The 18,263-nt window shown below is 41.3% G+C and overlaps 1 protein-coding gene and 2 non-coding genes across 3 annotated transcripts in view; all 3 read left to right on the top strand.

Moving 5' to 3' along the window:
• The first annotated feature begins 287 nt into the window (after window positions 1-287).
• HSPA9 (heat shock protein family A (Hsp70) member 9) overlaps window positions 288-18,263 on the top strand; it is a 19,051-nt gene continuing 1,075 nt past the window's right edge. The window contains exons 1-16 of the mRNA XM_004696646.2: window positions 288-459; window positions 1,744-1,802; window positions 2,475-2,562; window positions 3,366-3,547; window positions 4,293-4,417; window positions 5,092-5,165; window positions 5,258-5,364; window positions 5,779-5,941; window positions 6,342-6,434; window positions 13,255-13,464; window positions 14,512-14,739; window positions 15,483-15,587; window positions 16,631-16,748; window positions 17,019-17,113; window positions 17,568-17,660; window positions 17,832-17,972. Of these exons, the coding sequence (XP_004696703.1) occupies window positions 379-459; window positions 1,744-1,802; window positions 2,475-2,562; window positions 3,366-3,547; window positions 4,293-4,417; window positions 5,092-5,165; window positions 5,258-5,364; window positions 5,779-5,941; window positions 6,342-6,434; window positions 13,255-13,464; window positions 14,512-14,739; window positions 15,483-15,587; window positions 16,631-16,748; window positions 17,019-17,113; window positions 17,568-17,660; window positions 17,832-17,972 (1,962 nt within the window). The 5' untranslated portion in view covers window positions 288-378. The remainder of the gene's footprint in view (window positions 460-1,743; window positions 1,803-2,474; window positions 2,563-3,365; window positions 3,548-4,292; window positions 4,418-5,091; window positions 5,166-5,257; window positions 5,365-5,778; window positions 5,942-6,341; window positions 6,435-13,254; window positions 13,465-14,511; window positions 14,740-15,482; window positions 15,588-16,630; window positions 16,749-17,018; window positions 17,114-17,567; window positions 17,661-17,831; window positions 17,973-18,263) is intronic.
• On the top strand, window positions 14,150-14,221 carry LOC115873864. Its single transcript, XR_004048642.1, has one exon. It is a non-coding gene; the product is annotated as a small nucleolar RNA SNORD63 (small nucleolar RNA).
• Window positions 14,970-15,039, top strand: LOC115873865. Its single transcript, XR_004048643.1, has one exon. It is a non-coding gene; the product is annotated as a small nucleolar RNA SNORD63 (small nucleolar RNA).

Raw genomic sequence — 18,263 nt, forward strand, 5'->3', positions numbered from 1 at the left:
CGTGTGACCTTGAGTATTTCCGCCACGAAGGACCAGAGTTGCCCAAAGTGCTGCCTTCATATTACCTCTTAGCCCAGGCGTCTTTCAATGAGCCCATACCTGCCGCGACCAGAATGGAAGGACGCTCTTTCCAGCCGTCGTGCTGCGGATTACATTATCTGTACGCCGTGACTTCGCGAGCGCAGCTTACGTAGTCGCTGTTCAGGCAGGGCCGGAGGCGTCTCGCCGGAAGAGTGGGCCTACGAGTCGGGGTGACTAATCTCCGCCCCCTAGCCCACGTGGTTGGAGCATTCCAGAAGCGCTGTTACTCCCGCGCCGCGCAGCTCCGGGCTGTCCAAGGGTCTGTTTACTGCCCGGTATTCCTGCGATCTAGCCACCATGATAAGTGCCAGCCGTGCTGCGGCCACCCGTCTGGTCGGCGCCACAACCTCCCGGGGCTCCACGGTCGCCCGCCACCAGGTGAGGAACTGCTGGGCCTTCCTGCAGGGGCTCACGTTCTGCGGCCTCGGTGCGGCAGGCGGCGCCCTTGGAGGTCAGAACCCTCCGTCAGGAAACAAGGAGGAAAGGAAAATAACGGGCCATCGGTATTAAGCGTTGTCTGTTCAAGGCTTTAGTAGAGGATTCATTCCGTGCCTTGGGCCTGCTGAGTCACACCCCTCGTGTTCTGGCCTCCCACGAGGAGACGGGTAGTGGTCCTGACAATCCGTTCTGTAGCAGCTTAGGCAGATTTGTCCTTGAGATGGAGGGCTGCGGTCTTTGGGGGAGAGCTGCTAAGTTTTCCTTTTCACCTAAGGTTGCAAGAACATTTGCCCTTTACCGTAGATGTAGGGCCTTTATGAAGTACAGTGCGTGCCGAGAAACGTGAAACGTAGAAAAGCACCTAACCATTAAGTCGAATTGTCCCCAAATCGTTGGTGTAGGATTGTCCTCGTCTGCTATTGCAGGCCAAATAAGCAGATACAGGAAAGGCCCATGTAGTGGTTTATCATTATTTGAAGCCAAGTATTTATCTTGGTGAGACCGGAATTGTAGCTCTGCATGTGAGTTTCAAGGAAGGTTTGAAGTAGCCTGAGGGTAGGTTGTAATGAATGTCTTTCATCCGGGTTGGAAGCCAATCCCGAATTGATTTTTTAAAAAAATCCAAAAAACTCCATGGGACTAATAATTGAAGTCCATTTAAACCAGAATAGTAAGGTCACAGGAGCTGTATTAAATAACTATACCTATACCTGCATTACATGCATATTTAGAACAGAGGTGTACTTTTCTCCATCTGACAAGGAAATTGTTACGTACCTCAGAAGTATTTTGTGTGGCAGTAGTTCACAATCAAGGACAATTTTACCTGCCAAGACAACATTTGGCAATGTCTAGAGACATTATTGTCACAACTTGGGGAATAAGGTGTTACTGACTTAATAGATGGTAGAGGCCAGAAATGATGCTAAACATGAACAGTCTCTGAAAACAAATACTTGGTCGGGAATGTCAGTCTTGAAATTGAGAGACCTTGTAACTCAGGACAGCTTTATGCTGGCTTATCTGGAATATTTTATTAAAATGTGTTTGTTCTTGGTACCACAATGCCTCTTGTACATGAAACACCATCTCATCTCAAGGCATTATACGTTCTAGCCAGTTAACAGAATGAAATTATCAGTTTCAAGTGTTCCCGAGAAAAATAATTGGAACAAGCCCAGTTTTCTTAGTTAATGGCTGGTGTAATTTTATTTTCCTTTTTAGGATAACTGGAAAGGCCTTAGTCATGAGGCTTTTAGAATTGTTTCGAGGCGGGACTATGCGTAAGTGTAACTTCATTTCTTTTAAAAGATAACAGATTGAACACCACAGTAGTGGCCCTAGATTTGTGATTAATCTTTTATCTCCGGAAAGTATATTGCCCATCTGTGTCTTTTTTATCAAACCAAACCCACTCCCTTTTGAGTCAGACTTAACAGTGATCCTGTAAGGCTGAATGTAACTGCTTCCTATTGTTTACAAGGATGTACAGCTTTCTGGGAGCAGACAGCCTTAGAGTTTTCCTGAGGGGTGGCTGCTGAATTTGAATCACTGATTTTGCAGTTCACCACCAAGTGCATATACCCCACTATACCACCAGGGTCTCTTATTTATTTCACTGCCATGGAGTCAATGCAGACTCAGCGATATCCTAAAAGACAAGGTATATCTAGCTGCCCCTGTGAGTTTCTAAGACTGTAACTGTTTTGTAGAAAGCCCTGCCTTTTTCCTGAGTAGTGGTTTTGTAGATCAAAACCCAATGCTTAACCACTGCACCATGAGGGCACCCTGCCCTTATGTTTATAGGTAATATAATATGCTACTGTCAATTCCCACATCAAACATTTTCTTAAGTGATTTTGAAGACTACTTTTTTTTTTTTTGATGAGGCCCCCCCCCCTTATTAGTGTGATCACGCAACACTAAATCATAGCTTTGATTTAAATGTCTTCCAGGTCAGAAGCAATCAAGGGAGCAGTTGTTGGTATTGACTTGGGTACTACCAACTCCTGTGTGGCTGTTATGGAAGGGAAACAAGCCAAGGTGAGCGTGAATGAGACCTGATAACTCCCTGGCTTAAATTTTAAAAGCTGCTTTTAGGTTCTTAAAAAATCTTTAAGGTGACTCTTTGTGCATAATTGCTGAATATACTTCTCATGAGAGAACTTGTGTATCTCTTGGTATAGGGCTGGTCTACTAACCATGCTTTTGAATAGCCCCCGCCCTTTTCTGTCATGGCCAATAAAGGCCAGAATGGACCCAAATTTGTATAATGTGCATGTACTGGAATGGGGGGAAGTATGGGATGACACTGTGCTAGAACCTTATAAGGTCTCACTCAGACTAAGGTCAGTGTACACATGCATAGCCACCAAATCTGCACAAGCAGAGTTAAAGCTAGAGTCCCCAAAGTTGGTTGCCACCCAGGCAGCTTCAAATGTGTGTTGCTCTCCACAATCCAATCTCATCATCGTTCTATAGAAAAGCCTATTACACCACTTCAGAATTTCATCCAGGGTTTCGTCCTGTATTTTTTCTATTCTGGTTTACTACATTGTGTAGATTTGACCTGTTCCAGTTTTGCTTGTGTTAAATATGCTAAAATCAAACTAGGCGCAGAAACAGCCTAAAGCAAATGGAGTCCCAGGGAAATCATGGACTTCATCCTAGATATGTTCTTATTAGAAGTTAATCTGTTTCCACTGGTAGATGCTTGCATTCTTAGATCAATAAAGCAGTAATGTCTACAGGTGTTTGTTTTATAATTTGGCGCGAGTTCTGTCAAACTTAGGTGCAAAGACATTAGTGGTGACTGGAGCATCACTGTCTTTTCTTGGGAGTTTTAGGTGCTGGAGAATGCTGAAGGTGCCAGAACCACACCTTCAGTTGTGGCCTTTACAGCAGATGGCGAGCGGCTTGTTGGCATGCCAGCCAAGCGGCAAGCTGTCACTAACCCAAACAACACATTCTATGCCACCAAGCGTCTCATTGGTCGCCGATATGATGACTCTGAAGTACAGAAAGATATGTAAGTACTGTAGTAGCAAACAGCTTACAAATAGGTCTGTGCAGGGGCCACACACAAGTCATTCAACTCTTTAATCAGGATCCTGGTGAGCCAAAGGTTATCTGCTTTAAAAAAAAAACTCACGCCTACCTTCACACGTTTTTACTATAAACATTTCAAGATTTGACTAGGCAATTCTAGGTCGTGTAAATTGGTGCTGAGCTTATAAGTAAAGCGGTTAGTAATATAGGTGCCATCGAATGTAATAATTATCCAGAAAAACAAAAGCTGGGAAGGTTGCTCCTCCCCCTCTCTCCCTGATTAAATACACTACAAGCATAAGTAGAGTTTATCATTGTGCAAATCCTGTTTTGTGAAAATGGAAACTTGAATGTACCTGTGATGCTAAACAACTTTTGGCAGAGCTTCCCACTAAGACTAGGAAGAAAGACCTTGTCACCTATTTCATCCTTTGAAAGTCCTGTCTCCAGCTGATTGTGCTATAAGTGTTGTTAGAAGGTGCAGAACTAGCAACATGCAGAGGGTCTCAATGGGTTAGTGGCTAGATTAAAGTCAGCTGACATCAGCAGAGTGCTATGTTTTTTTAGGGTGTTTGCATGTATTAATGATTTCACTCTTAAGGGTTTTTGTTACATGAAATCCTAAAGCTCTTATTCATTGGTCCTGGACATTCATGACTAATGATAACCTTGCCATGGGTGGATGCACCGGCAAGTATTACTGATAAATTTTTTCTGTCTTTCAGTAAAAATGTGCCCTTCAAAATTGTCCGTGCCTCCAATGGTGATGCCTGGGTTGAAGCTCATGGAAAACTCTATTCTCCAAGTCAGATTGGAGCATTTGTGTTGATGAAGATGAAGGAGACTGCAGGTAAGTTTACATCTGGGGATGTTCAAGGAACTGTGATACCTCTGAAATCACTAGCTTCCATACCCAGGGTCCCTTAGATAAGTCTTTTGTACAGAGCGCCTAAGAATGGCAAAGCTTTTCTGCCTTTTCCCTCCAGATTGAATCAGTCTTTAAAATCTTCCTCATAGTGCCTTGCTTTCTCCCACCCTACCCCCCAGCCCCCCGTCTCTAGCAGATAGTTCATGTCCTGTATTGAAAGCTAGTTTACACGTGATCTCTTGTCCCTATTGGGTCCACCTTATCTTTCTCCTGAGGAGCAGCTGATAGATGACAACCACCAACCTTGGAGTTACAGTCTATCACTTAGCTGACAGCTTCACCAGAGCTCTTTAACGGAGGTTTGATGCTAGTGGCTATTTGAAGTCTTAACAATGAGTCACTGGTGGTGGAAAGCATTTCTCTTGAGAATGTGCTTCTATTTGGTAGTTTGGTGTACTTTTATGTAAATGACATGAGATCTAGGGTTTTCAACTAGTATTTTTATACAAGATCTCTACATATTGGGTCATGTGCTTAAAAAGTGTGGCCTGTGACTAACAGTTGTAGGGCAAGAATCATAATTCCTTGTGTACATTAACTGATAGAGTACCACCATTTGGTTTTGTCTAATTTTTTAATTCCTCTTCCTTTGTCAGAAAACTACTTGGGGCATGCGGCCAAAAATGCTGTCATCACAGTCCCAGCGTACTTCAATGACTCTCAGAGACAGGTGAGGTCAATTAGTATTCTTATTAGTAAAATTAATATTACTTGGAAGACAAGGCTAGAAAATGCTTTTCAACTGCCCCCTGTTTACTATAGGCTACTAAGGATGCTGGCCAGATATCTGGATTAAATGTACTCCGGGTGATTAATGAACCCACTGCTGCCGCTCTGGCCTATGGTCTAGATAAGTCAGAAGATAAAATGTAAGTTTGTGCAATGAATTCCACTTGAATATATGAAACTAAGTTTATAGACTCTTGAACTTACCCTATGTTTTCATCTTGATTTATTACTATTTCAGCTTTGTAGCTAGAGTGAAAATGTACTGCTTTGATCTTTGGGCTGTGTGGTCTATTTTTCATTAATTTCTAGGTCATTCCCTAATTTTTAAGTACTGAGCCTTTAAAAAGTACTGATGAGAGAGAGAGAGAGAGTGTGTGTGTGTGTGTGTGTGTGTGTATGTTTACAGATTACTAATTTGGGCCTTATTAATTGATTTGAGCCATCATAAAATTTTGCAATTGCTACTTAAACTTTTTGTTCTTTTGGTTATTGACATTTATCTTGTAGATTTTGTTCCTTAATGTGCCTCCGCCCTTGTTTTCTTTCTCTTTTAGTATTGCTGTGTATGATTTAGGTGGTGGAACTTTTGATATTTCTATTTTGGAAATTCAGAAAGGAGTATTTGAAGTAAAATCCACCAATGGAGACACTTTCTTGGGTGGAGAAGACTTTGACCAGGCCCTGCTACAACACATTGTAAAGGAATTTAAGAGAGAGGTTAGTTACCATTGCTGTTAGTGAACAGATGTTAGGGTGTTGAGATTTTCTTTGTTTGGGTTGCTGTTTGGTTTGTTTACAATTATACTCCATAATAAAATGACTTCTATTGCATTTCCAGTTCATGGTTTGACTAAACTATTCTGGTTATCCTTGGGAACAAACATAGTTAAAAGTATGTGGCATTTTGTTTTACGATATTGGAAAAGGAATTTTAGGAACTACTTTTCTGAACTAGCATTCTAGTGCAGGAAGAAAACTAATCGACAGTTCGGCTTCCTAAATTCTGGCACAGATAGTCCTCTCAGAATAGATTCTCTTTCCCTACAGACTTTGTGGTGTCTGACTTCTTGCTGGAAGTTTACATGATCCTAATACCTGTATTATCTTTCCTCTGTAGTCAGGGGTTGATTTGACTAAAGACAACATGGCACTTCAGAGAGTGCGGGAAGCTGCTGAGAAGGCTAAGTGTGAACTCTCCTCGTCTGTGCAGGTGAGATGGTAGTCTGGTAGTATTTTCATTCTGAGTCTATTTGAATAGTGTACTGTCATGTTGGTCTTTTGCTACTTAGTGGGAAAAGTCATTGTGAATAAAGGAGCCATGTGATATTTATGAATGAGCTGAAATTTCTAACTGCCCTAATCAAATTGTTTTATTGGAGCTAAATGTTTATATTGACATCTACATAATAGGGCATATCCTTTTTGCCTTAAAACTATAGTCTAGCAATATTTAAAATTACTGTCTTGGAAGTACTTAGGCTCAGAATTGCTACTGTCTTCACTTTTCAAACACCTCATGAATTGGTCCTGAGGGGTTCATCTGTCCGGGATTCCCTGTGTTTCTTATCTTTACCAGTGTACATCCTCTGGTCTAGCCCGATTTTAAGGTAGAATTGGGATCATGATAGTGAGGGAAGGAAACAAAGAACTAGAGGAAAGTTGTATGTTTCATCGTTATTACACTGCACACTGGCTGGCTCATCTCCCTTGTAGTAGTAAAAGTGTGGCACGGAGGTGGGGGGACCTGCCCCCACTGCTAGTCGCGGGTTTAGTAATACTACTTCTGGGTTCAGTAATGCACAGTTGTACGGTTGAGATATATAAGTATTAAAGTCATCGAGAGCATGAGAGATATTACAATAATACAGTCAGACATTACATGTTAGCATTGCTCACTTCAGCCCAGCTTGGTGGTCCACTTGGAGAGAGGAGGAAGGGAAGGAGGGCAAGGGAACAAGGGAGAGAGGAGAGGGGAGTGAGCAGCAAGGAGGTCAGAGTCCGAGAGCTCTATATTGCTGACTCACTGCCTATATACCTTTTGGGGGCATGCCAGCCCACTAATTACAGGTAGAAACATACATCACAGGTAGGGGTTACACTATAGGGTAACACAGTAATGAGAGGGTGGTCTCTGGGTCTCTAGGAACCATTATCAGTAGGGTGCAGACCCCTCCTACAGGAACCAAGCTAATGGCCTTAGGCTCCAGAGAGAGGTAACCCATTGTTTCTAGCAGCAGGGAGTAGGGCTAGTGCAGCCTGGCAACTGATCCCCCTCAGGGGGGGAAGTGCCTGGGCACCTGACTTCCCACCACACTCCCTGTAACCCTTTTGTAAGGGGATGTCCAGTTGCCTACAGATGGGCTTTGGGTCTCTACTCCGCACGCCTCCTCATTCACAATAAGATTTTTTGTTCTTTGATGCCCAATAACTGATCTCATCAACACGCTCGTGATCACATTGACTGGTGTGCTTCATCCATGTGCGTTTTGATGCTTCTCAGCTGATGGCCGCTTGTTTATCTTCAAGCCTTTAAGACCCCAGATGCTATTATCTTTTGATAGCCTGGCACATTTGCTTATGTACCCACTTTGTCTTCAGCAATCGTGTCAGGAAGGTGTACATCATAGAATGCAGGTTGATAGAACAAAGTGTTCTTGCGTTGAAGGAGTTCTTGAGTAGAAGCCCAATGTCCATATGTTACGTTAATACTAAACCTATGAATATATGCACATTAGATCTATTTCCCCATTGTTATATATAAATATATTTACATATGTACATGCCTGTATCTAGACCTCTAAATGACCTTTGCCTCCTAGTTCTTCTATTTCCTTTTACTTTCTCCTTGTCCCACTATCATGTTCTGCCTTCATTTGGTTTTCCTCTCGGTTACATTGCACTTGATCAAGCCTACCAGGCCGCCTACACCCTCCTTGCCATCCATTTTGGATCACTTGTTGTTCCCTGGTCCCTGGGTTTGTTAACACCCACTTCCTTTCCCCGTCTGCCCTTCTACCACGTTGCCCCCGTCGTTGTCGTCCCCCCGTCCCCCCCAACCATCGCCCCGTTGTTTTGTCCTCCAGATTGTTTTTTTTTTTTAATTGTTTTATTAGGGGCTCATACAACTCTTATCACAATCCATACATACATCAGTTGTGCAAAGCACATTTGTACATTCATTGCCCTCATCATTCTCAAAACATTTGCTCTCCACCTAAGCCCCTGGCATCAACTCCTCATTTTTCTCCTCCCTCCCCACTCCCCCCTCTCATGAACCCTTGAAAAATTATAAATTATTATTTTGTCATATCTTTTTTTTTTTGTCATATCTTACACTGTCTGACGTCTCCCTTCACCCATTTTGCTGTTGTCCATCTCCCAGGGAGGAGGTTATATGTACATCCTTGTAATCTGTTCCCCCTTTCTACCCTACCTTCCTTCCACCCTCGTGGTATCACCACTCACCACTGGTCCTGAAAGGATCATCTGTCCTGGATTCCCTGTGTTTCCAGTTCCTGTCTGTACCAGTCTATATCCTCTGGTCTAGCCAGATTTGTAAGGTAGAATTGGGATCATGATAGTGGCGGGGTGGGGCATTTAGGAACTAGAGGAAAGTTGTATGTTTCATTGTTGCTACGCTGCACCCTGACTGGCTCATCTCCCGCAACCCTTCTTTAAGGGGATGTCCAGTTGGCTACCGATGGGCTTTGGGTCCCCATTCCGCACTGCCCCTCATTCACAATGATGTGATTTTTTGTTGTTGTTCTTTGATGTCTGGTGCCTGACAACCTAATCCCTTCCTCACTTCATGATTACACAGGCTGGTGTGCTTCTTCCATGTGGGCTTTGTTGCTTCTGAGGTAGATGGCCGCTTGTTTACCTTCAAACTTTTAAGACCCCCAGACTCTATATAAGACTATATATCTTTTGACAGCTGGGCACCATCAGCTTTCTTCGCCACAATTGCTTATGAACTTGCTTTGTCTTCAACAATTGTATCGGGGAGATGAGCACACAATGATAGGATTTTTTGTTCTTCGATGCCTGATAACTGATCCCTTTGGCACCTCGTGATCATGCAGGCTGATGTGCTTCTTCTGTGTGGGCTTTGTTGCTTCTGAGCAAAATGGTCGTTTGTTTACGATTGTTTATTCTGCCTATCTAATAAAGTGATCTTTTAATTTAAAAAAATATATACCATGACTTGGGTCGGGAGCACCTCAGTCCTCAAAATAACATCCATGCTTTCCACAAGAAATCTTGTACAATAGATTTACTTAATGCAATGTATTGCTTGATCTCTTGGCTGCTACTTCCATTAGCATTGATGGTAGATACAAGCAAGATGAAATTTTTGAACAACTTTAAATTCTCTGTTTTTCATGATGTTACTTGTTGGTCCAGTTACAGGGATTTTATGTTGTTTTTAAACCGTTTTATTGGCACTTCATCCATGTCACAAATTCAATAATATCAAGAGTTATGCAAGCATATACAATCATTATAAAACATTTACTCTGTCCTTGTACTCATTATTAGTGTAATTTTTTAATTGTGGCATAAATTTACTCAATGAAATATTCTCCAGAACTTATACGTGTATAATACTACACTGCCTTTTGCTATCCTTTCTAAATTATTCTACTACCATTAACATAAACTCAGTGCTCCCTAAGCAAATATTCTTCCTCCTTCACCCATGGTCAAATTTGATTTTTTAAAATGTAGTTGTTTTCTTGGTACAGTAGAGTTGTATATACATCATAGTCAGTTCTCTTGCTCTCTCTTCCCTCCCACATTCATTGTTTGCTCCTCCAATCCCCTCACCCTCCCCAGGACACAGCAAGGTTGTGTCGTCTGCATATTACAGAATAAGCTGTAGGAAAAATTCCTATATGAAGCTTAGAACGTGGTTTGTAGAGATAGACACTAGTAGTAAAATTATGTAAGTACATGTCAAACCAATAGCAGTGTACTACCAAGATTCAGAATGCAAGGGAGAGAAGGAAGATAAGCACCTGGCTAGACTGAATGGGTGTTCACTTGAGTAAAGGGAGAGTAATCCACAAGAGGGTGGGGAAAAGAAATCAAGGAGCAAGTTAAGAGTGAACTATTGAATGTTTTGTTTTGATTATTGGTTAAAACTGATGGATACAATGTTAATGATACAAAATGTAACCCCCAATTAATGTACAATGAAATATTAAATATAAAATCTACAATGAGCCATGAAAAAAAGATTCAGAGTGCAAACTGCACCTCAGGTGCATACCCCCTAATTTTCTTTGTAGAAATTGTCACAATAGGAAAAGGAAGGAAAACCCCAGGGCCATACATAAAAGAATATGGATAAACGAAATGTATATACACTCGGTAGGATATTATTCAGCCTTAAAGAGAAATGACGTTCTGATATGCTAATGATGTAGATGAATCTTGAAAACATGCCAAGCTAAATGAGACACTAAAGGAGATGTATTTTGTGGGCCCACTTGCATGAAATATCTAGACCACATAACTGTCAAGAGCTGAAAATTGGCTTCCTAGTTATTAGCAAGTAGGGGGAAGCCCAACTGCATGCTCTGCAGCCAGACATATTGCCATCTAGACAATTCTGACTCCCTGCATCCCTAAGTAGGGTTTCTGAGGTGGTAAATCTTTATGGGAGCAGGTAGCAGCTGCCTCTTCCAGAGTAGTTGATGGGTTTGAGCCTTTGACCTATGGGTCGCAGTCTCAGCACTTACCCAGCAGCGCAACCAGGGATCTCAACAGATTGCTAGAATTCAGATTCATATCTCATGTATTTTATGACCTTGAGTGATTTAATATTTGCCTATTTACCTATCAAAGTGAATGTGGTTTTTTAACAGATGTGAGGATTACCAAACTAATCTGTAGAACATGCTTTGTACAAGTAGCAGTTATTCGTAATTTAACAAATGTTACAAAAGAAATGCTTATAGCAGGGACTTGGCTAGGTATTTGATATACAAGAGGCTTCAAAAATTAGATAAAATGAATTTTCCTGTGAAAATGTTCTTTCCTCAGTGAACTTTTCGAGTTGCCTCATATTAGAGTAATTTGTGGATAAGGAAATGACCAAAAATATAGATAAAAGGGGACAAAATGTTATGGTTCTGGATTGACAAGGAAAACACCTGAAAAGAGGGCCAGTCAATGTGGCCAAAGTGTAGGAAGGGGGTAGGCAAGCATGGAAGATGGGGGTTTGGGCTTCTTTTAGATTTGGTGTTTGCTGAGATAAGTACAAACCCACCGATAAATTTTAAGTTGGTAGAGAAACATGGAAATCTTTTGATTTGTGAAAAGTTCTGTAAGGTGGCGTTCAGAACTGCTTGATGGGTGATCCTATGGCAGAGAGCCTTTGAGGGTAGGTTGACATTGGGAGGTTATTGTAGCATATCAGGTGACTCCGGGGGTGGGGGTGAGGGTGGGGGCTAGTAGTAAAAGAAAAGTGGTTGGATTTTAAAGGAGAAGGAAGGTGGTTGTAATCAGGACAGGTCTTTGGTGGTTTAGAGTTGGTTTTCTATAGTCCCGATTCCCAGTTTGTGATAGTCAAGTGGTAGTTTAAGTTCATGAGAATTATGTTCACCATTCTCAGTTGTACAGACCTTAAGTCAGTGGTTGCAAAAAAATGGCTCAATAATCCTTTACAGTGGCCACATAGAACTCGATACTTGTGGTTATGGGGAAGTAAACTGGTTATAATTTATGATAAGGGACAAAATATAGTTCCTCTGTTAGACATGGCCTTTTCTCAGCCTTGCCCACAGGCATACTTTTCCGGGTCTTGGCTTCTTCAATATTTGGGCAAGTGTGGTGCTGGTGGTGTGTGTTAGTGTGAGGTGCCATCAAGTCGGTTCCAACTCATAATGACTACAACAGAATGAAACAGTGTCCAGGCCTGTGCCATGCTCACAGTTCTTGTTTGAGCCCATTGCTGCTGCTACTGTGTCAGTCCATCTCCTTGAGGGCCTGCCTCTACTCTGCTTCCCCTCTACCAAGTGTGATGTCTGTCTTCAGGGACTGGTGTCTGCAGACATATCCAAAGTATGTGTGACAAAAATCTCACCATCTAAATTGTTTGTCTCTAGAGAGCATTCTGGCCATACTTATTCCAAGACAGATTTGTTTGTTCTACAGACAGTCCATGGTACTTTTTATATTCTTGGGCAAGTATAGCCCTGTCTATTACCCACTCCACCAGTAAGTCTGGGCCCAAAGGTGTTCAACACTGACTCCTTGGTTGACAGATTTAGTGCCTGGAGATAATCCACAGCTAGCCTATTCTGTCTCATTCACTGCCCCTTCAACGCTGCCAGTCATTACATTATACCTACTGCTGTGGATTGAGGAAGTTCAAAGGGAATTTTACATTATTAGAAAATTATCCAGACCTTTGTTATGGGCCACAAATGCTCACACTTCAATAGCTCAGTTACTTGATAGACGTTACAATGACTACAAAACTAGAAGAACCACATCAAGAAAGCCACAGTACTCTGGGGGTTCCGTAGCCATTTGTTGCTAATGGCTACTGAGTTGGAAGCAAAAATACTGGGTAGCGCTCATTTAAACAACATTTTGCAAAAGAAGGATATTATCAATAACCAATATCACCACCACCCCCAATAAAATGATTTGAAAAAGAGAAAACATAAGGGGGAAAATAAGGAAGAGGGGAAAAAACCATTATCATTTAAATGCCCTGAAGAAAGATGATGGGCCCCTCAGTCTTTCCTTGTTGCTAGTTTTATTTCAGTGTGAAGTTGGGGGTCAGCTCAAAAGATTATGAGGATTCACTCCTGTGACGATTGTTTTGAGCATACTCGGGGAATTTTAATTTTTCTTAATCTTTTAATAAGAACTTATGCTTTAAGCAGCTTCTTGGTGGCTGTTCCATTTAAAATGGGTCTGTGACTATCCAAGCTGTCTTGTTTTTAATGCATGGTTTTATATGTAATTGAAATAAGGGAACTTAACTGTGGTACAATTTAATGCTTCCTCTGCAGACTGACATCAACTTGCCATATTTGACAATGGATGCTTCTGGACCCAAGCATCTGAACATGAAGCTGACTCGGGCTCAATTTGAGGGGATTGTCGCCGACCTAATCAGGAGAACTATCGCACCATGCCAAAAAGCCATGCAAGATGCAGAAGTCAGCAAGAGCGACATAGGCGAAGTGATTCTTGTTGGTGGCATGAGTAGGATGCCCAAGGTATAAATCCATTGAATTCATGGCATAGCAGAAAAAAGGGCTGGCTCACTTCCGGGACAGCCGTGATCGCAGCAGCCAGGTCTATGCAGAGAGAGAGTATATTTAGAGAGTATATTTCCAATCACAGCTCATATATACTTAGAGGACGTGCAAGCTCCCCTGATTACCGGTAACCACATACGAACAGGAAAAAGCTGTCCAATAGGCATACACGTGACAGAAGGGGGTGAGCTAGGGGTGTACACTCAATAGAAAGGGGAGGGACTACATAAGTGACAAGCTGGGCCAATCCTAGATTCAAGATGGCAGCCTAACCTTGACCTTCCTTGAGTTGGCTTGACCTAGTCTCTGGGCTCTCCTTCAGGGAAACAATCCCACTATCCTATCAGCAGGGAGTGGGCCCCACCTATGGTGGGACAGACAATAACCTGTAAGCATCTGACCTCCCATGTGCTGGCAAGCTGTTGCCTAGGTTTGGCATACATTATGGTGGGGACAACCTGGGGAAAAAACCCTTTTGCATCTCACAAATCCTAAACCTAATCAGTCTTGTAAAATGTTTAAGAGGAAAAGAATGTTGGAGATCAGAGATATCTTAAAACCTTGATACTTATCTTAGAGTATCTTTTGGATATGTGTCTGCAATATACTGTCCAGGGTTTCTAATTGCATCTCTTCAAGATTTGTGCAGTGATGCAGATACATCAACACATCATTCTGAAAAGACAGATGTGTAGAAAATAAATGACTGAGCACAGAATCTGTTGAAGATGCATTTCCTTGAATCTTAATTGTCTTAGCCTAGAGTTGATGTCCTGACTAGTTCCTTAAATTTGGAATACAGGTGCTACGAAAATATGAACAAAGATTCAAATAGCACCTCTTTGTTCTAGTATCTTTTGGAAGCTTTTATAGTATGATAGCATATATCAGGTTATTAACGAGAACACCTGCCCTGTGATTTTCTGGGGAAATTGTAACAGGAATGTTCTCTCCCCTTTGCAAAAAGCAGTGTGACATGGCAGATTCTTTCTCCTTGGTGCTCAGGTTCAACAGACCGTGCAGGATCTTTTTGGCCGAGCTCCAAGTAAAGCTGTCAATCCTGATGAGGCGGTGGCCATTGGAGCTGCCATTCAGGGAGGTGTGTTGGCTGGTGATGTCACAGATGTGCTACTCCTGGATGTCACTCCCCTGTCTCTGGGTATTGAAACTCTTGGCGGTGTCTTTACCAAACTTATCAACAGGAACACCACTATTCCAACCAAAAAGAGCCAGGTAAGAATCACTCTTCCCTGCCTTACCATTGATAAATACTGGTTTCCATGATGGATGTGGTCACGGTCATATTCATGAACTTTGCCAGAAAACTTCATTTTTGTTAGTGTTCCTGAATGATAGGGTCCAATGGGATCAATCAGGGCAATTTAGAGGCGGTTTGGGGGTGTATTCATTTAAAAAGTTAATTTTAGATCTTTCCAGTCTTTACCCCCTCTACTACTGTTTTTGTGCAATGATGTATGTCAACACATCATTCTGAAAAAATATATAGTGGTGACTTTCTGTTAACTGAGCACAAGATATATCTTCCTGTCTCTGGCTTATTTCCTCAGATAATCATGGTTAAGCATCTTGTTTTTAGCTCCTTTTGAGGCCTCTTGCTAATGCTAAATCTTTGTAAATTCCATTTGCTTGGCTGAACAATAGCTAATATAATGTTTTCTTATTCTAATTATACAGTTGCTCGTGTTGTCACTCCCCAACCATAAAATTATTTTCATTGCTACTTCATAACTGTAATTTTGCTGTTAAGAATCAATCCACTCCTGTGGTCATTCAACCCCCAGGTTGAGAGCCGATGCTGTAAAGACTTCAAAGCCTTTGTTTTGAGCATAATGTACATTAGGACCCTTCCAATGTTGGGGTTGGGATGTGAATTTCTATTTTGGCCTTGCATTTTGTCTGCAGAAAGAGGATTGTTTAATCACAGTGCCAACTCAGGAAGTTTTGTTCCTCCCCAGGTATTTTCTACAGCTGCTGATGGACAAACTCAGGTGGAGATTAAAGTGTGCCAGGGTGAGAGAGAGATGGCTGGGGATAACAAACTTCTTGGACAGTTCACTTTGGTAGGTATTGTGAATTCTGAATGTTGTTTCTTAGTCTCTTGAAAGTATATAGAGTAATTTGCCAATGACTTTACTGGAAAACCTTGCTTGTTTCATGCTGTCTAGGAACTTAAGAAGTTGGTTCACTTTGAGGGTGTTTGGTAGTATCTCAGTTTTAATTTGCATTTCTCTTAGGCTAATGAACAGGAACATTTTCTCATGTTTATTGGCCATTCGAATTTCTGCCCTTGTGAAACTTATGTTCAGGTCCTTTGCTCACCTCCTTAGTGGGCAGTTAGTTTTTTTTCTTATTGTGAACTTGAAAGGTATTGTAGATTTTAGTAATAAGGCCTTTGTCTGATGTTATTGCTGAAGATGTGGTCTGTCTTATCACTCTTGGTGAATCCACTCGATGTACACAAGTGTTTTATCTTCAGTACGTAATAATAGTTTATAAATTATCAAGGATTCATGATGGTGGAGGGGGGAAAATGAGGCACTGATATCAAGGGCTCAAGTAGAAAGAAAATGCTTTGAAAATGATGGCAGCATATGTACAAATGTACTTGACACAACGGATGAATGTATGGGTGTGATAAGATGTAAAAGCCCCCAGTAAAAGGTTTGTTTTCAAGTTGGTTCAGAAACTGCTAGTTGAGAGGAATTCCTGATTTCTCTCCATTAATAATTTAAAAGACATCTTTCTGGGTTTCTAATCAGCATTGCCTATTAGTTCTTACATACATGAATAGTTAATTTGCTCTTAAACTGGTACGTGCCAGCCAATATGGTTATTTGCTAGCCTGTCTTCATTTGTATGAACCCTTTTTTCTCAAGCTGTAATGAAACTACTGCTATCACTTTATAATTTGGGGTTTTGGCTTTACACAATTGATGTGTGTATGGATTGGGATAACAGTTGTATGAGCCCCTAATAAAATGTTTAAAAAAAAAATTGGGGGGTTTTGTACGTTTAAATTACTGGAGAGCTCCTGTAACTCCAGGAAATGTGTCGTGCTGCACCCCTCTGAGTGGACCTCATTTTGAATATTTTTGGATTTTAGATTGGAATTCCACCAGCTCCTCGTGGAGTCCCTCAGATTGAAGTCACATTTGATATTGATGCCAACGGGATTGTACATGTTTCTGCCAAAGATAAGGGCACAGGACGTGAGCAACAGAGTAAGTCCTCCTGTTTGACAGTAAGGGTGAGGTGAGGAGCCTTGGTGTTCCTTTGTTGGGAACTAAAGTCTCTATGTTGTACATATCTTTTTCCCTGAGTCTCAGGGCAAAGTGCCCCCTTTTAAAAAAGCACTTTAATGTGTTTGTTCCCTCAAAACAAGGGAGCCCTTTCCGTAGTCACACAAGTTAGTTGTTATACTTTTAGGCCCTTAGTTGCTTTCATGTTCATTTGTAATTTTAAAAATGGTGGGGTTTTTTTTTTTGTTATAGTTGTGATCCAATCTTCTGGTGGGTTGAGCAAAGATGATATTGAAAATATGGTTAAAAATGCAGAGAAGTATGCAGAAGAAGACCGGCGAAAGAAGGTATTTTTCAGCTGTTGCATTAATCTTTGTAAAACTTGAGTTTGAACGTGTGTCATTTGAACTTCACCTCTGACTTTAATCTCTCCAGTAACTGATTATAACTTATGCTGGAATGCCTCTCATTTCTGCCCCTGTCAAAATTATAGTTTGACAGAATTCTTTCGGCTTTCTTACTTTGACTCTGTAACTGTAATAAACAGTTACACTTTGTACATGAGGGCGTCAGTTCAAAATTGCCAGCTTTTCTCTGGAGAAAAGTTGAGGCGCTCTGCTTTCATAAAGGTTTACAGCCCTTGGAACCCTGCTGAGCCATTCTACTCTGTCCTATAGGGTTGCTATGATTAGAACAGTAATGGGTTATATATATCAGGTAACAATGTCTTTTCTGGTGTGTGCATTTAACACACTTTAATTTGGGAAATCTCATGCATACCAAATTCCTAATATTCCTCAGGAACGAGTTGAAGCAGTTAACATGGCAGAAGGAATCATTCATGACACAGAAACTAAGATGGAAGAATTCAAGGACCAGTTGCCCGCTGATGAGGTGAGTTCTGTTTTTAAGGTCGCAAGAAATTGGGAGGCATTGTCACCAATGTCAGATGAAGTTCATTGCTCTCTACTGAAGTCACATTAGAAGTTTTTTTTTGTTGTTGTTGTTTCTTATATGTAATGGAATTGCAGGCTTTGAAAAAAAAATTTTTTTTTGTTTTCCAAGTGCAACAAATTAAAAGAAGAGATTTCAAAAATGAGGGAGCTCCTGGCTCGAAAAGACAGTGAAACAGGAGAAAACATAAGGCAGGCAGCATCCTCTCTTCAGCAGGCGTCTTTGAAGCTTTTTGAAATGGCATACAAAAAGGTATAAGGGATAAAGGTTATGCTTAATAGATTTTTCCCAAACCATTTTATTGGGAGCTAATCCAGATACTATACCATTCCATAGTTCAATCAAACCAAGTATTGTACTTGGTACCAAAATCCATTTCAAAACATTTTTGTCCTTGAACTCCTTAATAATAGATTCTGCTTCTTACATGATTTTTACTATTAATCTTGGCTCTGTGTATAGCTAATTATAGAACTGGGAGTGAGTACTAGAGTTGAAACTTTTCTTGTCTTTTTGGTTTAGGGCTGTGGTTCTCAACCTTCC

This window comes from Echinops telfairi, unplaced genomic scaffold (genome assembly GCF_000313985.2).
Source record: "Echinops telfairi isolate 266 unplaced genomic scaffold, ASM31398v2 ScPeMD7_7469;HRSCAF=8507_1, whole genome shotgun sequence".
Classification (NCBI taxonomy): domain Eukaryota; kingdom Metazoa; phylum Chordata; class Mammalia; order Afrosoricida; family Tenrecidae; genus Echinops; species Echinops telfairi.